This window comes from Mus caroli, chromosome 2 (genome assembly GCF_900094665.2).
Source record: "Mus caroli chromosome 2, CAROLI_EIJ_v1.1, whole genome shotgun sequence".
NCBI classification, from domain to species: Eukaryota; Metazoa; Chordata; class Mammalia; order Rodentia; family Muridae; genus Mus; species Mus caroli.
Window position 1 is genome coordinate 114,020,972 of NC_034571.1, and position 26,649 is coordinate 114,047,620.

Here is a 26,649-nt window from a genome sequence, read left to right on the forward strand (position 1 = left end):
GAAATTTGAGGTGTAGCTCAAGGGTGTAGTGTTTACTACATGGTGTAAGGTCCCAGGTTTGATTCCAAGCACTAAAAAGAGATAGAAAAAAAAATCTATCCTCTTTTTTTTTTTTTTTGGTTTTTCGAGACAGGGTTTCTCTGTGTAGCCCTGGCTGTCCTGGAACTCACACTGTAGACCAGGCTGGCCTCGAACTCAGAAATCCGCCTGCCTCTGCCTCCCAAGTGCTGGGATTAAAGGCGTGCGCCACCACGCCCGGCTTATCCTCTTACTTTTATCTCATGATTTGCTCACAGAAGAGAATATAGTACAGTGTTGAGAAATACCTTGTTTCCTATTAAAATGACCAAGCTGGTAAGTGGTTCCACATCGTTTCATTGCTCCTCAAACCTAATCCCAAAGCCCATGAAAAGCTTCTTACCACTTGGGCTTCGGAACAGGACAGATGCGGGTGGGTTGCCAGGGTCCTGGGGGGCTGCCTCCGGGTCATCACTGTCTGACCTTTCAGTTATAGCCTCCTCTCCATCTTCATGCTGCCAGTCCCTCTGCCCTGGCTTCTCCGTCTCAGCATCACTGCCTGCCTGGGCAGAATGGGAGGCTGCCTCTTCCAGACCATTAATGGGCAATGAAATGACCTGGGCACTCATCAGGGCTTCCATCTCTTCAAAGAAGGGGCAGGTGTCGGGTGGATGACCACTCTTGACCTTCCTGTAGCTTTTCTGAAGGCCTTTGAACTTGGTCCGACACTGTTCCAGAGTCCGGAGGAAACCATACTCACGAAGCCTCCCAGCTACGGCCCCATACACTTGGCTGTTCCTGTGACAGTTTCGGAGCGCTTTGTAAAATTCATTCTGACTGAGAATTGCAAGGAGTGTTCTAGTCTCTTTGTAGCCCCAGTGCACACCCACCACCTTCTCGTCATCAAATACCCAGTGACCCTGTTCCACCCAGGCGGTTTTCTCTCTCTTGGATGGTAATAGACTGGTTCCTGTGCTGTTGCCTTTTGGGACATCCTTCTCCTTGGAGCTAAGCAGATCTGAGATCCATGGCTCTCCTTGATCCAACCTGGATACCACATTGGGTTTAGGAAATGGAAATCCTGTTTGCAGGGAAACAAACCAAAGTATCACCGTTTGTTATCAAAGTATCATACAAACAACAAAAAGCCTTTCCTCTTTCATTCAAGAGATTTTTATCTTCTTGTTTGAAATAGGGTCTCATATAGTCCAGACTAGCCTGATTGGGGCTATGTAGTGGAGGATGACCTTGAACCTCTGATCTTCCTGCCTCCACCTCAGTGCTGGGATTACATGTGCAATGCCTAGCGGAGTTTTATCTGATGCTGGGAATCAAATGAGGCCTTGTGTGTTCTGCATTCTACAAACTGAGCTACTTTCACAGCTTTTATCTACAAGATTATAAAGGAGAAAGGCAGTAGTGCTGCACACCTTTAGTCCCAGCACTCAGGAGGCAGAGGCAGGTGGACCTCTGAGCCAGCCTGGTCTACAGAGTGAGCTCCAGGACAGTGAGGGTTACAGAGAGAAACCCTGTCTTAAAAAACAAACAAACAAAAATTATAAAGGAAATGTTTTCAGAAATTTCAATGGATTGAAGAATAGAAAATACAGGAAACCTCATAGGATAGAAAAGAGCTTGATTTGTCTTCTAAAGCAGAACAAGAGAAGAAAGTGGTCTGTGGTGAGTTTCCAGCAGGTATTTCCATTCCAGGTTGCTCCCTAGCCTCTACACCACTTGTTTGCAGATCCTTGCACTTCTCAGTTACTCATTCCTGTCTCTTCTAGGTTTTTTTTTTTTTTTTTTAAACTTCAGTCCTGAGAATTAAATTTAGTGATTTCAAGAGGTTGGGAGGGAAGCTGGGCGTGGTGGCGCACGCCTTTAATCCCAGCACTTGGGAGGCAGAGGCAGGCGGATTTCTGAGTTCGAGGCCAGCCTGGTCTACAAAGTGAGTTCCAGGACAGCCGGGCTATACAGAGAAACCCTGTCTCGAAAAACCAAAAAAAAAAAAAAAAAAAAAAAGAGGTTGGGAGGGGGGAAGGTCACTAAATTCTCAATGTTTCCCTCAGCATGTCCTCCTTTCCATTCATGTCCAGACTCTTCCTCTTCCTATAACTAGCACCACAACAGTCGCTGTGCTAACTGCCCCTCAGCTCACATGCTGTCCTGCTGAGCCTTAACATTGGTGTCTAGCATATTCTGTCCATTCCTCTTCTCTCAAGAACACTGTAGACTCTCATTCACCTCTGTGCCTCCCTTCCTCCTGTTGGCACTCACCCACCCTTTGGGAAGCTTCCTTGTCATTGCCCTCAGGAGGTGTTTCCTGGGACCCCATCTCATGGCCACACTACCAAACCCCTACAGGACAACTGAGCAAGTCCTTGACCCTTTTTTCAGACAGCTGAGTTCAGTACCTATTCATAGCTCACTGTGTGCTCTTAAATCATATTGTAAGCTCTTTGAGAACAGGTACTTTAATAAAACTTTCATCGTGTGTGCATGATGTATGGTGGGGGTGTAGGTACTATGGTGTACTTGCTATGGTGCACGTGGAGGTTGAGGACAACTTCATGGACTTCTACGCAGGTTATCAGGCTGTGCAGAAAGTACCATTATCAGCTGAGCCAGCTTGTTGGCCAACAGGTACCTTTCCTTACTGCAGTATATGTACCCTGCAGCACACAGTAAGATTGATTCTACAGCTCTTTATATCAAGGTTGAGGTACTTCCAATGGATGACTAAAGACCATTATTAAACTAACCAAGAATGCTATTACTGGTCATATTGGATGATAAAATCAGAATTCAAAACAACCTCAGTAAGTTTTAAATAATAAAAAACAAAATAGAGTTCAATAGAGCACAAAAAAGAAAAACAAGTTCTACAAAATGAATAAGTGACTGGACCCAAAGGCATTGGGGAAAGCTAAGAGTCATGGTGTTACCAGGTGAACAAAGACCATTCTGTAGTCATGCTGGGCTGTACTGCAGGAGGTTGCAAAGTTCTGAAGTAAAATTCTTACATCTTTATAACATCTTGCAAGAATAACACAGATATAATTTCCTTCTCCACAATCAAGTATTTAGAGAACTTCAAGGTTCCAATGTAGAGAATAAGAACTTAGATCTAAAGAATAGAGATAACAGAGGGTAAGAAAAACTACTAGAATGAAGGTGTCTTCAGTATAGAAGAGTGTCTAGAAAATAAGCATCTATCACCAGAAATAAGTATTCTGACTATAGTGAGAACTAGGCAGACTTATCAAAGGAAGAGATACAAAAATACTTGCTCTACCAGAGGATTGAGCTAGCTGCCTTTCCAGGGTCCTGAAACATCACATTGGGAGGTGCCACACAGGTGCCACTATCCCTGAAAACTTCCCCACTCACTATTCCCACCCCCATTCCCAGCTTAGAGGACTCTGTCTCCCACACATCTACTCCTCACCGCTCCTTTGAAAAGGTCTGAGATTCTCCTTTGGGTTCATCTGCTCCTGTAGTCTCAGGGCTGGCCTTCTTGCCCTCTCTTTCTTGGATACACCCTTGGGCTGGGGTTCCACTGACTCCTGCAGAACACTTAATAACTCCTGTGATGATTTCAGGGGTGTCATCTTCTCCGAGTGCATTTCCTGCCCCTTCACAGAGACTGTGACCTAGAAATAACCCCCCATTAATTGACATGGTCATAACAAGGGGCATTCCCGGGGGGGGGGTAGATTATTTAATATCCCCAAAGAGACCATCCTCTGAGGCCAGGCCAGAGTGGAGGGTGGGGAGTAGGGCAGACAAGTGTTTTATTCTGTTATCATTGGCTTAGAGTGGTTGAAACTGCAGAAAGATCAAACAGAAACCCAAATAGCAGCTGGAAAAGAAACGTCCCCATTTCTTCTCTTAAGAAACTGAAGTGAAAGACTGACTGTAACAGAGTAGGCATCTCCAAGCAAGCCCTACCTGAAAAAGTAACCCTTCCAGATGAGAAGTATCAAAATCACCAAACCTCTTTACATCCGACTGATCTTAAACTGCCCCTCCATCTTTGCCTCTCCCCAGCCACACACTTCTGACTGTATTCCCCCTCCTCCTCACCGAATGTCCAGGTCTTCCAGGCTCTCTTTCAAAATCTTCCACCAGTGTCACGGCCTCCTCTCCATTTTCTGGACATCGCTTCTGTACCCAGTTCTGGATCTGCACAGGTAGCACAGTCAGGAATTGCTCTAGCACCAACAATTCTACAATCTGCTCCTTGGTCCGCACCTCCGGCCTTAGCCACCGACAGCAAAGTTCCCATAGTTGGCTGAAAGCCTCCCGGGGCCCAGCCACCTCCTGGTAATGGAATCTTCTGAAGCGCTGTCGTAAGCTTTCAGAGCTTGTGCCATTTCCTCTCCGAGTGGGTTTGGCCATCTTCAACAGCAGAAAGCCGTTTCTCTCCTCACTGTCTGGGTTCTAGGACTTACTACACTATCTATGCATGCCCTTGGAGAAACACCTGCAGATGAGTCTCTCTGCAAAAAGGAGTTTTATCCTAGAGTAGAGAGAAATGGCGCTATCAGAGGAGAGTATCTTTACATGTTTAAAACCTTGTCAGAGCCGGCCTGACTTTCAATATGCTCCAAGGGGCCTTCTGGGGCAGTACCTTTTCAGAACAGCAAATCAATAAGCAAGGAGAAAATGACCTTTTAAAAACTGCATTTCTAGGTGACGTTTAGAGTATCCCCAGGAAGTTGCAGAGAAAAGAAAAATCTGTCCGCTTCGCTCCCACCTCAGGTAAATCATTAGCGCCCCAGATCAAAACGGTCAAAATGTTTGGCGGACGACAACAAAAAGCCTCTGTCCAGCGAGCGCCGGCTAATCTCCCCTAGAACCACCGCTGTCCTCCCAGAAGCTCCTGGTGTCTGCCCCGCCCCTTGAACACCAAACTACAAATTTCCACCCCGAACCAAAGTCGTATGCCGAACACTGGGTCTCTTGCTCGCGCCTCCCGAACGAAGTAAGAACTCGGTAAGAGTTCCGGGGCGACAGATGGGGAAGGTCGCGCACCGGGGGAGCCGACTTGGGCTTCTAAATTGAGGTGGACTAGGGAAGAGTTACAGGAGTTGGTGAAGCGTGGAAGCTCAAGGGGCGGCCGTGGTGGGTCTCTTGAGAACGAGACCGGTGCGGGCCGGTGCTGCGAGTCCGTGGGCTTCGAGCACAGCTCCACAGCGGCGGCTGCCAAGTTCCAGCTTTGTTTTCGTCACTCCGGGAGACGTCGGCGGTCGGTCAAATGCCACAGACCCTGCCAAGGCGTCCTGAGGACTCCCGCCGGCCCACCCCAGGCCGCGTCTCTCTTAACCAGCTTCTCAACTCACTCGCATCCCTTCCCCTAGGCCAGGCTCAGTCCGGCTCTGAAGCCGGAAGTCCGAGCGGGCTTCTCCTGGCATCCAGGACGCATGCGCGACGGCACCGGCGCCTCCTCGCGGCTCTGCGGCGGGAGCGAGGCGGTGGGCGCCTGGGTCGCGCGCACTTCCGGGATGCGGCGCGCCGGTCTGTGGCATCTCTTCGCCCTGTGGACTGCGGGGATTCAGGGCAAGAGATTCCGCTGGGTGTGAGGGGTAGCCCGGAGAGGCGCTGAAAGAGGAGGTGGTAGATCTAGGGACTCCCGAGCCGCCCTAGAAATGATTCACGAACTGCTCTTGGCCCTGAGTGGGTACCCAGGGTCCATTTTCACCTGGAACAAGCGGAGTGGCCTGCAGGTATGCAGGGGATCAGAGACGAGTCGCTAGCCGCGCGGCGGGTGCAGCTGAGCCGCAGCGAAGGGCCGGGACCGATCGGCGCCCGCGAGCGGGAAGAAACCGAGGGCCAACCCTACGGAGCTCCGGCTATGGGGGCCCTGCGGTCCCGCGACTCCTGCTAGAGAACCACTAGGAGTGGATAGAACCACACTTCTTTTCACTGCATGTAAATTTGTTGTTAAACTGAATCCCTAAATGTGTAGCTGGAATTAGATGATAGTTTGTTATTTGAGGGAAAAGGGGGAGGGATAGGGCAATCTTGCATTGATTCAAATTGAATTTTGAAAGTAGTGGGAATGTATACAAAGCGCTCAAGACACAATACTCAGTAAATTGTGTTGGATGAAAAAAAATGAATTTGTAAACATATGGTGTTTCCCTCCTTTCTTTGAAAATTTCTGTACCAAGTGAAGAACTTGAGAGGGTGTTTTCCTGTAATTAAAAGAGTATAACAGGAATGTACCCGTTAGTTGTTTTCTCTTCCTCTCTCCCTCTGTTCCTTTTAACTCCCCCAACCCCCGTGAGAAGCCCAGATGTAGCGTGATACTCAATATTTTGCCGAAACTAAATTGGCAACACTGAGTTTAATAGGCTGACTTGGAGACAGGCGTAGTGTTTGTGCCTGTAATCCCAGCCTTTGGGAAGTTGAAGCAGGATTATTGCTGTGATTCAAGTCCAGCCTGGGCTTCACTGTGGAACCCTCTCTCAAAAAAGAAAGCAAGAAAAGAAGGGAACAGAGGGCAGAGAAAGGCAAAGAAAAGAATGACAACTACAAATGTGTCTAAGTGTGTTGTGTAAAATGGTATCAGTGACTTCAAGGTGGAGTTGACTTTTTCACGGTAATTAAGCCTAAACTAGAATTTTTTTTTTAAACTAAAGTATGTGTGTATGTTGTATGAGTATGGGCATATATATCACAGAGTGTATGAAGAGGTCAACTTTATGGAGTCACTTCTCTCTTCCCACAGTTGTGTAGGTTTCAGGGATTTAACTCAGTTCTTCAGGTTTGTGTAGCAAATGCCTGGCTCTCTGAGCCATTTCACTGATCTTAAACCTAGAACCTTTCTAAAAGTCTGTCAACAAGAAGTGTTCAAATTTGATAACTGTAGAAATGTCCTCAGTAATAAAAGACACACATACATATATATTGAATCCGTAACTGTGATTGACACCTGTCATTTATATTATCTGTTATCACAGTTATCTCTACTTTTTACTTCTGAAAACTAAGACATTGAGAGGTGCCATAATGTAACTTGCCTAAGCTTTCAAGCAAAACATAATTTGAAGATATAAGCCAAGGGAGTCTCTGTCCCTGTCTGTTTCTGTCTGTCCTCTCTCCTCTCCCCTGATCCCCTCTGTGTAGGTCAGAGGACAACTTGCAAGAATTTCCTACTATGTGAGTCCCAGAACATCTTTCCAGCTCCTATTGTGTGAATTCTTTACTCTAGGGTACCTATTTTAACAACAAGCAATTACATCTGGATGAGGAACACTACCTGGTAATTGTAACAAACAATACCTTGTTAACCAGAATTACCAACCCAGTAAAAAGGAAAAGCCACGTAAAACCATGGGCACCTTATGGAAAGGAAATAGAAAAACATTTTAAGCTGCAAAGAACCTTGATTGGTGACTAGCAGGCATTAGCTTCCTTTATGACTATCCCTCTTCTTTCAGGTTTCCCAGGATTTTCCATTTCTTCACCCCAGTGAGACTAGTGTCCTGAATCGACTCTGCCGGCTTGGCACAGACTACATTCGATTCACTGAGTTCATTGAACAGTATACAGGCCATGTGCAGCAACAAGTAAGATCCTGTTATCTGGATATGGGCTTCTACAGTGCAGGAGTGCTATTAGGCTCTCAGTGAATTCACTGGTAAAGCAAGTTAGAAATTTCTGGAGTACTCCTGAGTTTATGAATCACTGGAAATGCTCAAGGAAAGGCAAGATCTCTGATTGACTTTTCTTGGGTAACAACAAAAACTCTACTCATGTTCTTACACAGATTTTATGTAATGAGAATTCCTACTTCTCAAGTTCTAAAAGAAAGTCCTTTGTTTGTTTGTTTGTTTGTATTAAAATGAGCAACAGTAACAACATTTTGTGTTAATGAGTGATGAATGAAGACTCATTCCGGTTTTCTGTAATGCCATAAGAGCAGAATAACATTGGCTGGTTGTAAACCAGTCTGGTCTCATGTCTATCCTATGAACATTTCTCTTTAGGAACTTCAGGATCCTTCTGGTATTTTTTGTAACCTCTTCTGACTACATTGTGTTTTCTAACCTCTGAACCCAAGCTTCTGTAACACATCTGGAGCTGAATTCTGTACTTCTGTACTCTGAGAGCCTGGTTACCCAGATCTCTACCTCCATCATAGCCTTTAGCTAACCGTTAACCATTACTTCCTCATATAAAACGATATGAGAAGTCTTATATGAAGCTGACCAGATTCACTAGGCTCTTCCCTCCAAAGAATAAATAATAAAGACTACTGAGTCACACTCAGACAAGCCCAGCTACAGAGAAGGCTCTCAGTAAAGCCAGGCTGCCTGGAGAGCAGCAGGGACCAACCAAACAACTTGAAGGATCCTTGAAAGACAAGCCATATTTTATATGTCCCCTCAACTAGAGTCTTGATGCTTTTAAGATTTACTTTTATTTCGTGGGTCTGAGTTCTACTTGCTGCGTCTGTGTATGTCCATGTGTATGTCCTGTACCTGCCCAGGCCAGAAGGTATTGAGTCCCCTGGAACTAGAATTACCAGTGGTTATGAGAATCACCATTGGGAGAAGCACCTTAAGACACAAAGTCAACAACTTAGAATAGCTTCAGGTATTCCCTAAAACCAGAGCCCCCCCCCCCCCCAAGCAGCCCCCAAAGAAGCAGAAACCAGCTTAGAAGAGGCTCAGACCAACTGAGCTACCTGGACAGGATATTCCAACCTGTTGAGCTGCCTGTAGACTATGCAGTGTGCTCCAGGTTCTCAGATTTGTGAGCCGTCACCCTAACCATGTTAGGCTGGAGTTTGGCGAGTAACCCCTCACTCATATTCCTATAAATACCCCAAATAAAACTGACTGGTTCACAGCGGTATCTATACTTTGGTCTGTCATGGCTCCCCATCTAGTGACTAGAGATGTGTGTGTGTTGTGTTCAGGAAAAATCTTGTCACACAACAGACACTAGGAACCAAATCCTACAACAAAACCTTTCCCTTAACCATACTGTGGCCATGTCAGCACTTCTTTACTGAGGCCCCTTGCATACATTTTATTTTCAGTCATTTATCTTCTTTCTCTTGCTAAAATACTGCTTTGATATGGAATTATTTATAAAAAAAATGTTAAGTACTACTAGTAAAAGACAGTGTTTTCTTGGGTTGCTGGTTCTGACTGAGAAGTTGCCCTTCTTTGTTTATTTGCAGGATCACCATCCTTCCCAGCAGGGCCAAGGTGGACTGCATGGGATCTACCTGAGAGCCTTCTGCACAGGGCTGGATTCAGTTTTGCAGCCGTATCGCCAAGCACTGCTTGATTTGGAACAAGAGGTGAGGAGGAGGTAATACAGACAGCAACATCCTGAGGGGATAGTAGATTAGAGCATGTTCTTGACTTAGGTCAGCTAGGTAAGGGTGAGCTATTTCCTGTGTGGCTAGAGGGTACAGTTTTCAAAGTGGCTCCAGAGTGGACTTGTCATCTGAAAAGTAACTGTTTCATCTATTAGTTCTGCAGAGCTTAAAGCAAACACTGAGCTCATTGTCACATTCTCTCCTAGTTTATATAGAGCAAATTCATTCAGTTATTGGTGTCGGATTCTGATAAGTGTGCTTTTATTGCAGTTCCTGGCCGACCCGCATCTCTCCATATCACATGTCAATTACTCTTTAGATCAGGTATGCCTTGGAATGCTAAAATGCTTTGGAGTTTTGCCGTTTTTAAAAAATCCTAATTTGTGGCAGTATATTAAAAACGTTTTAACCTAAGGTCAGAGCCCAATAAATAAATTTTCTGAATTTTACTAGCTGTGCTTTGTTAGATGAGAACTGCTTTCAAAGTGTAATGTATATGCCACCTGCCTGTCATCCTGGTATACTCCGGAGGAAGGGGCTAACCTAGTCTACAAGTTTTCTTCAGTAAGTTCTGGGCCAGCTTTACAAACAAAAACAAAAACTGAGTAACAAAAAGAGTTCCACGTTTAGTTAGGCCTTAATATGATGTGAATATTGTCCTGTTGACATGGTTAGTAGCAGGGACACAAGACTCAAAGTAGAGTGTTTTGATGTCAGATTGACTTAGGATGCCCAACTTGACTATTCTGTGGTATTGCATCTGGAAACAAAAGTATTACTTTCCCCACTCCACCCATTTTTTTTTGGGGGGGGGGGGTTGTCTTTTTGTTTGTTTTTTGAGACAGGGTTTCTCTGTGTATCCCTGGCTGTCCTGAAACACTGTAGACCAGGCTGGCCTGGAATTCACAGAGATCCACCTTTCTCTGCCTCTCAAGTGCTATGATTAAGGTGTGTCTTTTAATCTTGAGTTGATCTTTTTTTTAATCCTGTATTTAATTCACACCTTGAGTTTCCTCTGCTTTGCAGTTCCAGCTCCTTTTCCCCTCTGTGATGGTTGTAGTGGAACAAATTAAAAGCCAAAAGGTGAGAAATTTTTATGATAAACTTCAAAGAAAATCTAATAATCAATGCTGTTTTACAGACTTTTTGGAAGACACTGCTTTTAATATTTTTTATGTATTTGTTTAGCATTATCTCTTTGCAGTCCATATAAAATGTCAGACATTCAAGAATAAGACATGCTTTCTTTAAACACCTTGTGATTGAGAAAGTAGAGTATGTAGCTCTACCTAAGAATGTTGCTGAGGTTAGAGAAAATACTTTGGGTGTTTGGTAGTGAAAGCAGGTTGTACTAAGGGTTTAGAACCTCTGGCTTTGAATAGGGACAAGAAACCCACTTAGAAAGAAGATGGTTTCCTGAGAGTTAAGAATCACTGGGCAAAACCCAGCTTGTTATATTAATGCATGACACCCATTGTCAAAAGTTTCATCACACATTGAACAGTTAATTCCCCGCATCCCACCCCACCCCCATCAGAAGATTGTCTTTTTTGAGTGGGGTAATATCTATGAGGAAAATCCTTAGGTATTTTATAGGAATTCTTTTCTTCTGTTTACCCATTATTGGACTAAGGAGACAAATGAATTGTGCTCAGCTCAGTTCTCCATGTTTTCTGGCCATAGTATCTGTTCCTTAGGTTGTTATTCGCAATGTAGTTAGGCAGTCGACTTACACTGTAGCTGCTTTACTTTTTCAGTGAGTGTAGATCTGTAAAGCCCTGCTCCATTGACTCTGCAACAAAGCCAGTGGGAAAGTGCTTCAGAGATGACTGCGCTCATTAAAGTCAATGGTTATTGCTCTGTGCCATGCGCTTGCTGAGAGCTTTACATACATAATTATATACACTCAGGGTCATAGAGAACAAGGTAAAAGACAGGATCTGTTTAACTCAGAAGACTGTGCTCCTGACCACTCTATTAAACCTGAAATGGGAGGGAACCTCCTACATGAGTGGAGTTGGTAGTGAGTGTACAGATTTCCATGCCTAGCTGCATCTCTCAGTTGACTTTCAGCTTCCACTGGCTACGGGAAGAATGGGAACAAAAGAGGGTCTGAGATGAGTCATCCTTTCTACCTGGCCAGGTAGCAATAGAGAAACCAGTGTGCTAGTGCTCCAGTTTTAAATAATGAGGAACTTGAGACCATGGGCTGAGGGGAGAATGGGGACCAGTTGCAAATAGGCTCACCTAAGGGGATTGTTTTTAGAGTGATGAAATAGTATAAACTCATATCAGAGTGATGGTTGTGTAATACTGTAAATTTACTAAAAGTCCTTAAGTAATACACTTTAGTTAGGCATGTAAATTTAGGATACACAAATTATATCTCAAAGTGATTTGTAAGAAAAGCCTGGAGGGCACAGAGACTTCCAGTTAAGGTCAGGGTTCATACCTAATTAGCAGTCTAACTTGAACCTTATCAAAGACTTTTTCTTGGTTTTGAATGCCAGTTCCCCATGACTCTGGTTTCTTCAGTGAATTGGCTCTCAAACCAATGTGTATATTAGCGTGTACTAGCAAGCACCTGAGATGCTTGGTAAGCCATAGGTGTCTGAGCTTTACCCCCCAAATTGGCATTTATTTAAAAAATTTTTTTGCCAACTTGACAAAGGAGTCATTTGTGAAAAGGAACCTCAGTTGAGAAAACACCTCCATCAGATTACTTATAGGCAAATCTATAGTGCATTTTCTTGATTAATTATTGCTGTGGGAGGCCCAGGTCACTGAAGGCAGTGCCACACCTGGGCAGGTGGTCTTGGATAATAGGGCAGGCCGAGCCAGCCAGGGGGGTGGGAGTGGGGCACAGTAAGCCAGTAAGCAACATTTCTCTATGGCCTTTGCTTCAGTTCCTGCTTTGAGCTCTTGCCCCTACTAGCCTTCATGATGACGTATAAACCTATACAAACTATAAGCTGATATAACCCTTTCCCCAGCAAGTTGCCTTTAGAAACCTGAGACAACAGGTAACACTGACACTGAGGGCAGAAGAGTCTGTCTTTACAAATTGACTATATAGAAATCTTGGGAGGGACTATATTAGCCTATATTAGCTACTGGACTGTGCTTTCTTGGTTGATGTAGAATATGAGTTTCTGTAACCTAGATTGATAAGGCTATATTTTCCACAGATTCATGGCTGTCAAATCCTGGAAACAGTTTACAAACATAGCTGTGGGGGCTTGCCTCCGGTCCGAAGTGCATTAGAAAAGTAAGTCCTGGCTTCCATAAGTATTGGGAATAGGGGAGGGAGTCAAGTGGCTTCACTTGTCCTGGTTTGTTTTCAGGTCATATCAGGTGGATCATCTTCTTAATGTGTTCTTAGAATCTGTTTGCAAGTATATTATTGAGAATTTTTGCATTAATGTTCATAACTGAAATTGATCTGTAATTCTTTCTTTGATGGGTCTTATGTGGTTTGGGTATCAGGTAACTGGCCCCATAAAACAAATTGGGCAGTGTTCTTTCCGTTTCTATTTGTAGAACAATGTGAGGAGTCTCGACATGAACTTTTCGCGGATTTCATGCTGAGTGTGATCATTCTTTGCTGTCTGTTTGCTTCTTTTGAATGTGAGCTCTCTTTGTTCTGGAGCCTTCAGGTGTGCTGTTAAGTACTAGTATGAGATCTCTCCAGTTTTTTTCTTTTCTTTTTTTTTTTTTTTTAAATAAATGACAAATAACTCACTTTGTTTATATTTTAATGTGAGTCCCCCCTCTGCAGATACACCTGCATGCCAGAAGAGGGCATCAGAACCCTGTATAGATGGTTGTGAGCCACCATGTGGTTGCTGAGAATTGAACTCAGGACCTCTGGAAGAACAGCCAGTGCTCTTAGCTACTGAGCCATCTCACCAACCCCATCTGTAGGCACTTAGTGCTATGAATTTGACACTTAGAATAGCACTCATTTTATATGTTGTATATTCCTTTTCATTAAACTCTAGAAAGTCTTCTTTCTTAATTTCTGTCTTGGCCCATTTTTCATTCAGTAGTGAGTTGTTTAGTTTCTATGAGTCTGTAAGGTTTCTGTTATTAATGATACCCAGTTCTAATCTAGTTCGATAGGATATCAGGTGGTATTTCAGTTTTCTTGAGACTTGCTTTGTATCCAAGTATGTGGTCAGTTTTCGAGAAAGTTCTATGAGGCACTGAGAAGAAGATGTATTCTTTTGTGATTGGGTGAAATGTTCTGTAAAATACATGTTAAGTCCGTTTGGTACAACATCAGTTAGCTCCAGTATTTTTCTGTTTCCTTTTTGTCGAGGTGACCTGCCTATTGGAGAGAGTGGGATATTGAAGTTTACCACAGTTAGTGTGTGAGGGTTGGAATGTGATTTAAGCTGTAGCCATGTTTCTTTTAAGAACTTGGGTGTCCTTGTGTTTGATGCATGGATGTTAAGAATTGTCTTCTTGGAGTTTTCCTTTGATGAGTATGTAGTGTACTCCCTGTCTTTTCTGATTAGTTTTGGTTTAAAGTCTGTTTTGTCAGATACTAAAATGGCTACACCAGCTTGCTTCTTAAGTACATTTACTTGGAATAGCTTTTTCCATCGTTTACCCTTAGGTAATGTCTATTCTTGATGATAAGGTGAGAAGTGTTTGTTTATTCTGGTTATCTTGGTGGTGATGGTGAGTGTTTCTCCTTTTTTGATTTGCTTTCTGGAATTTCATTCCCTGTGTTTTCTTGGGTACAGTTAGCCTCTTTAGGTTGGGAGTTTTCCTCCTAGTACCTTCTGTAAGGCAGAATTTATAAATAGATACTGCTTAAATTTGGTTTTATCATGGAATGTCTGATTTTATCCATCAGTGGTGATTGAAAGTTTTGTTGGGTATAGTAGTCTGGGCTGGCATCTGTGGTCCCTTAGAATCCATAGCAAATCTGACTTTTAGATTCTCCTTTGAGAAGTTAGGTGTTATTCTGATGGGTCTGCCTTTATATGTTACTTGCTCTTTTTCCCTTGCACCTTTCCATATTCTTTCTTTGCTCTGTAGGTTTAGTGTTTTGATTATTGTGTGCTGGGTGAACTTTCTTTTCTGGTGCAGTCTATTTCTTGTTCTGTGTGTGCACTTCCTGTACTTGATAGGCATCTCCTTTAGGTTAGGGGAATTTTCCTCTATGATTTTGTTGAAAATGCTCTCTATGCCTTTGACTTTGTTTCTTCTCTTTCCTCTGTTTATATTATTTTCAGATTTGGTCTTTTCATCAAGTCCCAGATTCCTAGTTGTTTTGGGCCAGGAGTTTCAGATTATTTTTCTTTGACCAAGGAATTTATTTTTTCTATCTTGTCTCTTCCATGCCTGAGATTCTCTTTTCTATCTCTTGTATTCTGTTAATGAGGCTTGCCTCTGAGGTTCCTGTGCAAGTTCCTAAATTTTTCATTTCCAGATTTCCCTCCGTTTGGTTTTCTTTATTGATTCTATTTCCACTTTCATGTCTTGCATGGTTTTATTCATTTCCTTCCACTGTTCATTTGTGTTTCTTTAAGTGATTTATTCATTTCCTCTTTAGTGACTTCTGTCATATTCATAAAGGCCATTTGAAGGGCTTTTTCTTGTGATTCATCTGTGTTGCAATACTCAGGGCCTTCTGTGGGTAGTTAGGCTTTAGTGAAGATATGTTGTCCTGGCTGTTACTATGTTTTCATACTGGCATCTAGGCATCTGGGTTTGGGAAGATTATAATTCTAGGTATCTAGAATTGATATCTGGTCTTGTCTTTATTGAGTGAGTGTTTTGTTCTTTGGTTTCTGCTTCTTCTCTGGCTTTATAGAGTGTGGCTATACAGAGAAAGCCTGTCTCAAAAAAAAAAAAAGTGTGGTGGCTTTGTATTGCCTGGTAGAAAATGCTTCTGAGGTCCTGATAGTTGCAGCCACTAGGAGTTCCAAGTAAGATGTGTTTCTTCATATTGGGAGCTGACACTTAGGAAAGGAACTGAGGGGGTTCACCCTAGGAATGGAGGCAGAGAGTGAGGAGAGTCCACAATAGGAGGTCTGCTACAGAGCTGGAAGTGAGACTGGGGGATTGGATATGGAGGAGAGGGGTGGGGGGAAGATCTGGAGTTAGCCTTCTCGCTTTCCCTAGTTAGTTCCTAAGGGAGGCCTGCTGGAGTTGGGCTGGGTTAAAGGGAGTGGGGGAGAGAGGTTAGGAGATGAAGGTCTGTGTAAACTAAAGGAGATGGGACAGAGGGCAAAGGGAGGCTGATGCAGGTGTTCTGCTACAGAGCTGGGGATGAGACTGGGGGATTGGATTTGGAAGAACAAAGGGGGAGGTTAGCTTACCTGCCACAGTGCTATTTAATTTTATTAAAGAATCTCTTTTTAGTTTGTATATTTTAAGTAGTAGACTAAAGCTCTATTTCTTTTCCCCCGCTCTCATTTTGAAAAATATCAATCCTACAAAGAAATTAAATATAAAGCACTTGATTATCCTTTAATTTTACCAATTGTTAACATTTTGCCTAATTCATCTTTTTTCTTTCTCCTATATGCTTGTGAAATATGTATATATCTTCCAATTTTGTTGTTGGGACATTAGAAAGTAGTTGCAGATATTCTAACTTAACTCCTACATAGTTAGCTTATATCTCTTTAGAAGCAAGGCATTCTTTTTTAATATAACCTCAATACTGTATTATTCACCAAAAATTAATTTGATATTTAGAATATTTTGAAATTTCTCCATTTGTCCAGAATAGCTGTTATGTTTTTCACAATTCAGAATCTAGTACATTTTCATATGTTACATTTAGTTATATCTTTTTAAGTCTATCTCTATTCTGGCCTCTTCTCATTTTCTTGGTGTGTGTGTGTGTGTGTGTGTGTGTGTGTGTGTGTGTATGTGTATGTGTGTTTAGTTTTTATCAGAGTCTCATTCAATAACCTAGGCCCTCCTTGAATTCATAGTGATTCTCCTGCTTCATCCTTCAGTTGCTGGAATTACAAGCCTGAGCCCTCGTGTTCCTGAGCTTTTTAAAGTCTCCTCTAGTTTGAAACAGCTCCCTGGAGTAGAAGAGATGGCTTGGTGGTTAGGAGCAATTTCTGCTTTTCATGGGACATGGTTCAGTTCTCAGCACCCACACGGCAACTCACAACTGTCTACAAATGCAGCTCTACTAGGATTAGTCACCTCTCTCTTTCACAGACACCTGTACTCAGGTGACACACACACAAAAGCACACATATACATAAAATAAAAATAATTATTAAAAACCTTTAGAACTGTAAGACAGCCCACTTCCTCTTGTCATTGTCTGTGATGAAAACACTCAGGAACTCTTAACACTTGTCTGTTGGAGGCAGGCGATTTAAACTTTGCTGATTCCTTCTTCCTGATTAGATTTGGGTTAGACATTTTTAGCAAGAAGACTACATGCATGGCATTGTTTCAGAAAGTTAGTTTATCCCATGATGCTTCTCTGGAGTTGATACCATGGTGTCTGTCAAGTTTCTCTGTTGCAAAGATACCTTTATCTCTTCATAATGAATATGCCCTCTGGCCACCCTTCAAGACCATCTTACAATCCATTCCCCAACTACCTTCCTGAATTTTATTTTATTTTGATTTCTGCATTTTATTGACAAACCGGGTATCCACATTTTGAATCTTTTTCCCTGTGCAATTCCAAGAATAATAAATTCAAGGCCATGTTCAGAAAAAAGTGGTTCCATTACATCCACTTATATAAGACTCTTTAGTTTTGGAATTTACACAAAGAACAAAATTATTTGTCCTAAAAAAATACTTCCTGAGTTTAATGAATTACAGGTTGGGGTACAAGTATATAGTACTGTAGTTACATATGAAAGTTTAATCAGTCTGTCTAAGTAATTAAATTATCACAGTTATCTATATCTTGTTTCTCCCACGACTCACTCACTCACCTTTTGAGCTTCTGTCTGTCCTATCAAAATTTCAAACATGAGCTCTGGCTATGGTGAGTCTCAGGATTCTAAGTAGACTGGTAAAGCTCTTGCGTCCTTCTCTCCTCAGAATCCTGGCTGTGTGCCATGGAGTCATGTATAAACAGCTCTCAGCCTGGATGCTGCATGGTCTCCTTTTGGACCAGCATGAAGAGTTCTTCATCAAACAGGGCCCATCTTCTGGTACTCTGAGTGCACAGCTGGAAGAGGATGAGGAGGACCTGGGCATTGGAGGCCTGACAGGAAAACAGCTGAGAGAACTGCAGGACCTGGTGAGGACACAGCAGGAAGCCCGGGGCAGCCACCTGTCGGGAATACCTGCAGCTGACTCACTGGCCTACTTTGGCCTATCACAGCCTGGCTGCCTTCCATGAGTGGATCAGTTAGAGACACTGGGCTTTCTCTTAATTAGTTAGAAACGACAAAATAGCAAGTGGTTTGGAAATCCTTGTTTCTCCTTTCTACATTATATGCTCTTACAAGTTTAGTGATGAGTTTTATATTTAAAAACTCAGTGCTAGTCTGAGGGATTGATGCCATTGGTCAAAGTGCTGTGTAAGTGTGAGGACCTGGGTTCAAATTCCAAGAACCCATGTGAAAGTGGATGCTAGATACTGTGAACATCTGTAATCTCAGTGCTCCTGCAGAGAGATGGGAGGCAGAAACGGGATCTCTGGAAGCCTGAAGGCTAGCTAGCTTGATATACACAGCAGAACAACAAGGAGACCTGGTCTCAGGGAAGACGTGAGGACAGCACACATGTGCCACACTAACCTACACAGAGGTAAATTAAAGGATAAGAACTCAGTGCTTTCTGCCATGCCAGTTTTCTTCATGAGATTTACACCTTGTTCACCAGTCACACAGATCATGGGTTGGAAGTTAAGACCTGTCATCAAACTTCACTGACCGATTATTTTCTTCACTAGCGCCTAATTGAGGAAGAGAATATGCTGGCCCCATCACTGAAGCAGTTTTCCCTGAGGGTAGAGATTTTACCATCATACATTCCAGTGAGAGTTGCTGAAAAAATCCTCTTTGTTGGAGAATCTGTCCAAATGTTTGAGAATCAAAATGTGAACCTGACAAGGAAAGGTAGGAATGCCCTTGTTCTATTGCCCATCCTCAGAGGCTCTGTATCTGCAACACTGGCCCAAAGCATGCAGGCTTAGAGTGGCTGATGACAGCAGTGAACTACTGCAGCAAAACCGCTCCGATAGATTTGCCTGGGCCACTGTGGCCCCCTCCACCCTGTCTGCCCTGACTCCTGTCTGATGATCATGTTGTCATACTCCACAGGGTCCATTTTGAAAAACCAGGAGGACACGTTCGCTGCCGAGCTGCACCGGCTCAAGCAGCAGCCACTCTTCAGCCTGGTGGATTTTGAGCAGGTGGTAGATCGGATCCGTAGCACTGTGGCTGAGGTCTGTCTTCTCTCTTCTATTGTTCCAGAAGAAATGAGTTTGTAGAGCCCTAAAGGGAGAGAAGGGGGGTGGGGGACCTATGGGGCTGGAGAGATGGCTCAGTGGTTAAGAGCACTGGATTCAACTTAGGTTCAATTCCCAGGACCCACATAGTGGCTTTCAACTGTCTGCCACTCCAGTTCCAGGAGATCCAGTGCCCTCTTCTGGCTTCCAAAGGCACTGGGCAGACATTGATACAGATAATCACTAGGCACACACCCTCACACATGAAAAGAAGTAAGTGAAAGAACGTCTGTTTTTCAGGTAGAAATGGAACTGATGTGTTTTAATCAGTTGATTAAAGGGAAGTCTCAGTTTAATTTCTAACACTCATGAATTTGGGTGAGGAAAAGCTTTGTGTGTATGTCTGTGTGTTTGTGCCTGTGTGTGTGTTTTATTATTGACCATGTATTTCACTTGTACACGGTAATCTTAGAAGGAAAGCCAAGCACACAGGATGGTGGTCCTGGCCCTTGAGACAAGTGGGAGGGATGCCTAGGGATTCTAGGTCCTGGGACTTCTTGAGCTGAGGGTGCTTATATTGATTGGTCTGTTTATTGTGAACTTCAAGATGTAAGCTTATGATTTATTTGTTTTTCTGTATAATAGTCACTACTTTTGACTAAAATTTTGGATATGTAAGAGAAAAACTCTTGTATCTAAAGTTGTTTATTATTTATATGGAGACATAGTAATGCTAATTTATTGCTGGCTAATCTTACACATTCCCCTTAACTCTGTGTAACTAACTGTTTTTTAAAGGCTTATTTATTTATTTATGTATGTGAGTGCACTGTCGCTCTCTTCAGACACACCAGAAGAGGGCATCGGATCCCATTACAGGTGGTTGTGAGCCACCATGTGGTTGCTGAGAATTGAACTCAGAACCTCTGGAAGAGCAGTCAGTGCTCTTAACCTCTGAGCCATCTCTCCAATCCCTGGGTAACTAACTTAATTCTGGGGTTTGATACTATAAAATTTTTTATGTACTAAAGATGACATCACCTGAAAATAAGAAATGTTTTACAACATTTCTTCTAAAGTTTAACACCCTACCATACATTGTTCTAGGATCTTTATTGATAAAGTAGACAGGTTGGCTTTGTTTGCATAAATTGTGTCAAACAGCAGAAGTAATATTGGATGTCTCTGAACTACTGACGCTTAGAGATGCAGAGAATTCCTGCATTACTATGACATTTACTGTAGGCTTCTAGAAGGCAGTGTAATAAAGTATTCTCTTCCTAGTTAGCCGGGGTTTTTTCCTACGTGAGGTCAGGTTTACCAGTTGCCCATTGTGTTAGTGAAGGAGAGCAGTCTTGCCTTGGATCCATTTCTCTTTCATAGTTTTTATATCTGTATGCATTAGTTAAGAAAGACAATTGTCTCTGTCTTATTCTTGGGTAGTTTTTACATAAGCCTTATAAAATGGGTTAGGTAGGTGCTTTTGTTCCTTTTTGTTTGTTAAAAACAGTCTATGTTTTATTTGTAATTGTTACTTAAAGTTTGAACTTACCTGAAAAGTGATCTAGGCTTTCTTAGGAAGAAAACCTTTACTGGTTGAGTGTGTTTTAAAACTAAATTACCATAAAGCTGCTTCTTGTAACAATTTTGATAACTCTGTAGCTTTGGAACTCGACTATTTCAGGTAGATTTAAATTTTTAAAATACTTGCTTATCTATAAATATGTTTTGTTTTGTTTTGTTTTGTTTACTTAAGTTTTGTCTTTTAAACATGATTTTGTAGCCTGTCAGTAGTAGCATTGGGCAGGCAGAGGCAAGTGGATCTCTGCGTTTGAGGCCAGCTTGGTTTACAGGACAACAGTCAGGGCTACAGAGAAACCCTGTCTAGAAAAAAAAAATGAATAAATGAATAAACTGTGTGTCTGGGTGTGTGGTGTATGTACTTATGTTACAAAGTAGGTGTGTGTGTGTGTGTGTGTGTGTGCGCATGCGTGCGTGCCTGTGGAGATTAGTTTCAGAAATCTTCTGTTTTCACTCTCCTACCTTACTGTTAGGACAGCATCTTTCTGAACCAAGAGCTCACTGTTTAGGCTAGCCTGGCTGGCCAGGGAGCCCCCAGCATTCCCTGCCTCACTGTCTTCCAGCATTGGGTTTTAGGCAGGAGCCACTGCACTCAGCTTTTACATAGATGCTGGAGATCTGAACTTGGGTCCTTATGCTTGCTTAGCAAGATTTTTCATCACTGAGCCAGCCATCTTGCCAGCCCCAGTTTTTCTCATTATTTAGTCTTGTTAGGCTTTTATTAAGATTAATAAACTAGTTAGAACCAGCTTTTCCCCCTTAATTTAAAACATACTAACTTAAACACTTAGAAAAATTATATATAAATATAACATCTGGGTACCTGGAGATGCAGAAAAAGCATTGGCTAAAACTCTCCATTAGTTCATGACTTATAAAAATGAAAAAGAAAATCTAGGCTTTCTGGTTACACGCCCTATCAGTGTAGCACTGGGAAAACTATAGCATAGCAGGAAGATGACCGCCAACTCCAGGCCAGCTTTGCATAGACAGCAATCCCATTTAGCTTTTTGGGGTTTTTTTTCTGTTTTTTGTTTTGTTTTTGTTTTTATAAAAAGGACTCGAGAGATGGCTTATCAGTTAAGAGCAGTGGCTTGCTCTCCCAGTGGACCTGGATTTGATTTCCAACACCTACAAAGTGGCTTACAACCATCTGGAATTCCAGCTCCAGGGAATCTGGCATCCTTATCTAGCCTCTGAGGGCACGAGCCAGGCATATGATACAAAGATATAAGTTAAAAAAAAAAAAACAAAAAAAAAAAACCCATACAACTTATCTATGAATCTCCAGGTACCCAGATGATTTTTCCTATTAACTTTAATGTTGTGCTTTTTTGAGACAGGGTCTCCTTCTGTAGAGACTCTTCCTGTCGTGGAACTAACTATATAGATTAGGCTGGCCTTGAACTCAACAGAGCTCCTTCTACCTCTGCTTCTGATGCTGAAATTCAAGGCATGAACTACTCCACTTGGCTACAGTCATGCTTTCTCAAAAGTGACTGGGAAAAAAAAATTCAAATATGTATTCAACTTTGTAGCCATTTAAAAATGGTATTCACACAGAGTTGTATATGCAGCTATTACCATTAATTTCAGGACATTTTTATCTTGTATAGGTTTTGTTTCTGTCTATCTGCTCATTCCTAGGATTAGCTGAACTTGGGTTCACTGTAATGGATTTTTGTGTTTTTTTTTTAATCTCATCACAGCACCTCTGGAAGCTAATGGTGGAAGAGTCAGATTTACTGGGTCAGCTGAAGGTAATAACTGATACCCTTTTAAATCCTGAAATGATTCTGGAAAGCATTCTTACCTAGACTTCCACAGTAGATTCATTTGTTCTTACTCAAGTGAGGAAAATATATTTTATGCTACAAATCTTTTCTACTCTAAAGATTCAAGCTTGCTTTCTTGTGTTGTGATGTAAACACCGTCAAACAGAGTCTTCCTGCTTTGGGAGGCTGCTCTGTATGTCTCTTTAAAATGTCAAGCCTGTGTCCTTCAGACTGCTAGTATCAGCCTCTCTGTGTCTAATTCATCTGGGGTGGTCAGGGCTTCCAGGCTCTGATTTACTGAATTGTATACTGAAATTCTTTCCCCAGATCATTAAAGACTTTTACCTGCTGGGACGAGGAGAACTGTTCCAGGCCTTCATTGACACAGCTCAGCACATGTTGAAAACACCACCCACTGCAGTAACAGAACACGGTAATTTTCCTGTGGCCCTGAGAGTAAAGTTTGCTCAGGTTGCAGGGTGTATCTTGGCTGGTGTTGTGTGTTGCATGTTTGCCTGCAGAGGCCAGAAGAGGGAGTACTTGAGTCACAAGCAGTTGTTATAGCTAAAGCTTCCTTATGCTTGGGGTATAACTGGGTCTCAGAACAACTAAAGTGAAGGACTTCAGTACTTTCAAGACTTCTCCTTACCCTGACAACTCCCCTAGACATCAATAGCCATTCCTGGTCTCTGGGAGCAAACTAAAGAAATCGAGTGAAGTGCTTTGTTTTAACTGGTTACAGCCAGATCCACATGGCTATAACTTTAACAGTGAAGAAGTCAAGCTTAGGAGATGCCTCTTTCAGCAAGTGTCTTCCCTTTGGTTAGTTTAATGGCCACCCCCACCCAAGCACAAGAAGAATAATATAATAAGAATCTGAAACGAGACAAAGAAAACGGGAGAGAAAATGAGGGCCTTGATTGTTTGTTTAAATCAAGTCTATAAACAAAACAGTGGGACTGTCTGGAGCAGAAACAATTCTCTCAGGATTATTAACAAGGAGGAGGACTTAATGCTGTCAAGCAGAAGCCACAGATGCCCTGACCCTGAACCTGTTGCTTTCCTGTGCTTTCTTGCAGACGTGAATGTGGCCTTTCAACAGTCAGCACACAAGGTGTTGCTAGATGACGACAACCTTCTCCCTCTGTTGCACCTGACGATTGAGTATCATGGAAAGGACCACAAAGGTCTGCTAGTCTCTGATTGCTTCCTCTCTGCATCTTCTGGTCTTTATTATCCCTCCTCAGAAGCTGCATAATTTCAGACGGTAGAAATCACCTAGTCCAGTATTCCAATTTTGTACAGGTATAAATGTAATTCCAGGAAGGTTGAGACGCTCTGCCCAAGGTTGTTTTTGAGATGTGTCTCTATTTTTCTCTAAAACACCTTTCAGGAAAAGCCCTCACAGAAGTCTCCTCCCTCTACCTTTATTGCCTCTCAATGCTGCTTTTCAGTACTACTGAAGTACATTTTGTGTGTGTGATTCACCTTCTCTCTCTGGTTCTAATTAACAAAGTTATTATCATATTTCTTTACGTAGCAGATGCCACCCAGCCAAGAGAAGTGCCTTCTCGGGAGACATCCCCCCGGGAAGCTCCTTCTTCCGGCTGGGCTGCTCTCGGGCTTTCCTACAAAGTACAATGGCCACTGCACATTCTCTTCACCCCAGCTGTCTTGGAAAAGTGAGTATTTCTGAGTTTCTCCCAAATAAATATTACTTGTTACACCCAAGGGAAAAAGTGAAGTGCAGTGGATGGAGTAGAACTGATAGAAGCCAGCCTGTTGTCCAGCTGGTTTCTATACTAGCACTAGAGGTTGCAGACTCGGCCTGTCTTCAGGAACTTGACAGGAGTCTAGTTTGTTTTTTCTTGCTGTGAAAAAGCAACTTGAGAGGAAAGGGCTTATTTGGCGTAAATGTCTGGACAGCAGTCCTTCATTGAGGGCAGTCAGTATAGGAATTCAAGCAGGAGCAGAGGCAGAAACCAGAGGAATGCTTCTTACTGGCTTGCTCCTAGGTATAGTATCACCCACAGTGGCTGGGCCTTTCTGCATCAATCAAGAACATGTTCCTCAGATTTGCCCACAGGCAGATCTGATGAAGGCAATTCACATTAGTAAGTGAGGTGACAGCCATGAGACAATATGGAATGATAAGGACTTGAACAAATGGACATAGAATCCATTAGACTAGGGCTGGAGAAATAGCTCATTTCGTAAAGGGAGGACCTGAGTTTGAATTCCCAGGATGCACCTGAAGCTGAGTGTGAGCATGCCTTGCCTGAGAATCCTAGCATTTCTATTATGAGACAGGAAGTAAACAAGAGAGTCCACCAGCCAGCCAGTTTGGCATACACAGAGGCAAACAGCAAAAAGACACTGTCTCAAACAAGGTGTAAGCGGCGGTCTGGTTTCGTATTTACCTGAGTGCCATAGCATATGCCCACTTGCATTCACTTGACACACTTTAAAATGACACTTTTTAAGATTTTTTTATGTGGATGTGTGTCTGCACACATGCATGCTGGTGCCCATGGAGACCAGAACTGGAGTTGCATGCAATTGTGAGGCACCCAGTATGGGTGCTAGGAACTGAATTCATCAAGTGATCTTAACCACTGAGCCATCTCTCTAGTCCGACTTTGTTTGAGAGAAGTCTCTATATACAGCTTTGGCTGTCCTGGAACTCACTTTGTAAACCAGGCTGGCCTCAGACTCCGAGATGTGCCTGCCTCTGCCTCCCAAGCACTGGGGTTAAAGGCTTGTACCACAATACCCAGCCCAGACATGTTTCAATTGACAAATAAGTAATTGTAGGTTTGTTATTTGTAGACTAGTTTGTACCTTTGGAATATGAAGACTCAGGTATGGTACTAAGTTCTGGCACTTGACTATTCCTATCAGTCCATAGGACTTTCTCCCCTGGTTTTTATGATTTACTATTCATGATGTTAATATACTTGGGACCCATGTATAAGGTAGGTTTCTGTTGTATGTGGTGAAGACTATACCCAGAAACAAAGGGTTTTATTTGGGTTTGAGCATATAGCATCAGGAAGGGAAGTCAGAGCAGGAACCTGGAAGCAGGGACTGAAGCAGAAATCCTGGAGGAGGGCTGCTTACAATCTTGTCCCTTGGAATGAACCTCTGCCCAGTGCATGGTGGGACAGGATATCCCCAGGCGGGAGGTGAGAAAAGCACAGTGTACCCTGAGACAGGATAAGGAAACCGTTCTCACTATGGTCACAGAGTAAGGAAAAGGCCATCTCTTTCAGCCCACCTCTCTAGCCTCATTCTTCCCTACTCAGCTACTGCTGTAGAATATACAGAAGAGAGAAGCAGGAAACGATGAGGCTGATGCAAGGAAAAGATTCAGCCACAGGTTCAGAACTCACAGTCCAGTCCAGCTAGACAAAATGTACAGGCCTTGTCCAGAGACTCCAAAACTTAGCTACTCACCTCCTTGTTTGACGTGGGCTTTACTTAATACTTAATATTGCTTTAAAAGTTTAATAAAATAAAAACATTTTAATATTTAAAGTATTTACTATTTTAATATTTATGATATTTTAATGTTTAATGTTACCTTAATAAAATACTTTAATATTTAATATCTTACTATTTAAGACATTTTTAGTATATTTAATGTTTTTATGTGCACATGTGTGATGTATAAAGGGTGTCTGTGTGATATGAGTGACTGACTACAGGGTTAAAATGACATTGGATGTCCTCTCTCATGTTCTACCTTATTCCCGTGTGACAGGCTCTTACTGAAGTTTAGTTATTTTGTTCTTCAACTGAAATTCATTTCATTTTCTCTGCTATCTAATTTACTGCATAAATACACTATTCTTGTCACTCACTAGAGAGGTGACAGAGGAATCCCTGTGTCTGTGGTGTATGTATGTGTGTTGGGGTGGGGGGTGGAGTAAGGTCTGTATCTCAATGTTGCTTCTGCCATAGGTACAACGTTGTTTTTAAGTACTTACTGAGTGTGCGCCGTGTCCAAGCTGAACTGCAGCACTGCTGGGCACTCCAGATGCAGCGCAAGCACCTCAAATCTAACCAGACGGACGCAGTCAAGTGGCGCCTAAGAAACCACATGGCCTTCTTGGTAGATAATCTTCAGTACTATCTCCAGGTACATTCTGAGCAATGGATGGAAGAGGTGGGAAAAGGAGCCCAGAAAGCAGAGAAGGGTCTGCTGTTCTATATTTGGTAAAATACTACAGTTGGAGAAAACTGAGTATTTCTATCTCTAGGCTTGGCATTTTAAGTGGAAATAAGTGGATAAAGGGAATTAGGATACCTATGAGCAATGCACTGATTGCTGATGTGACCCTTTGTCTGGAATTCTCAGACGTGGCCAACCCTTTGACATTGTGGCATGATATTATCAATTAAAAAGTTCATATCAGCTGGGCAGTGGTGGCACATGCCTTTAATCCCAGCACTTGGGAGGCAGAGGCAGGCGGATCTCTGAGTTCGAGGCCAGCCTGGTCTACAGAGTGAGTTCCAGGACAGCCAGGGCT

General features: G+C 42.7%; 2 protein-coding genes across 6 annotated transcripts in view; one reads left to right on the forward strand and one right to left on the reverse strand.

The window, feature by feature from the left end:
• Positions 1 to 295: 295 nt before the first annotated feature.
• Positions 296 to 4,303, reverse strand: LOC110286668 (zinc finger and SCAN domain-containing protein 29). Its single transcript, XM_029473476.1, is given in 2 exon segments — positions 296 to 1,099; positions 4,102 to 4,303. Coding segments are annotated over 2 exon segments (927 nt in total). The 3' UTR covers positions 296 to 374.
• Positions 4,304 to 5,383: 1,080 nt separating this feature from the next.
• The window catches only part of Tubgcp4 (tubulin gamma complex associated protein 4), a 29,790-nt gene continuing 8,524 nt past the window's right edge, over positions 5,384 to 26,649 (forward strand). For 3 of the 5 annotated variants that reach the window (XR_003835717.1, XR_003835716.1, XM_021156752.2), the window contains exons 1-14: positions 5,385 to 5,744; positions 7,464 to 7,592; positions 9,215 to 9,337; positions 9,629 to 9,682; positions 10,385 to 10,441; positions 12,547 to 12,626; positions 17,405 to 17,606; positions 18,264 to 18,429; positions 18,634 to 18,758; positions 22,052 to 22,102; positions 22,445 to 22,550; positions 23,197 to 23,304; positions 23,658 to 23,799; positions 26,081 to 26,258. Coding sequence is in view for 2 of the 5 variants with exons in the window: in XM_021156752.2 (XP_021012411.1) it covers positions 5,667 to 5,744; positions 7,464 to 7,592; positions 9,215 to 9,337; positions 9,629 to 9,682; positions 10,385 to 10,441; positions 12,547 to 12,626; positions 17,405 to 17,606; positions 18,264 to 18,429; positions 18,634 to 18,758; positions 22,052 to 22,102; positions 22,445 to 22,550; positions 23,197 to 23,304; positions 23,658 to 23,799; positions 26,081 to 26,258 (1,599 nt within the window). In the remaining 3 variants the exon portion in view is untranslated. Of the gene's footprint in view, positions 5,745 to 7,463; positions 7,593 to 9,214; positions 9,338 to 9,628; positions 9,683 to 10,384; positions 10,442 to 12,546; positions 12,627 to 17,404; positions 17,607 to 18,263; positions 18,430 to 18,633; positions 18,759 to 22,051; positions 22,103 to 22,444; positions 22,551 to 23,196; positions 23,305 to 23,657; positions 23,800 to 26,080; positions 26,259 to 26,649 lie in introns of all 5 variants that reach the window. The other 2 variants (XR_003835721.1, XM_021156753.2) reach the window with 1 other exon arrangement.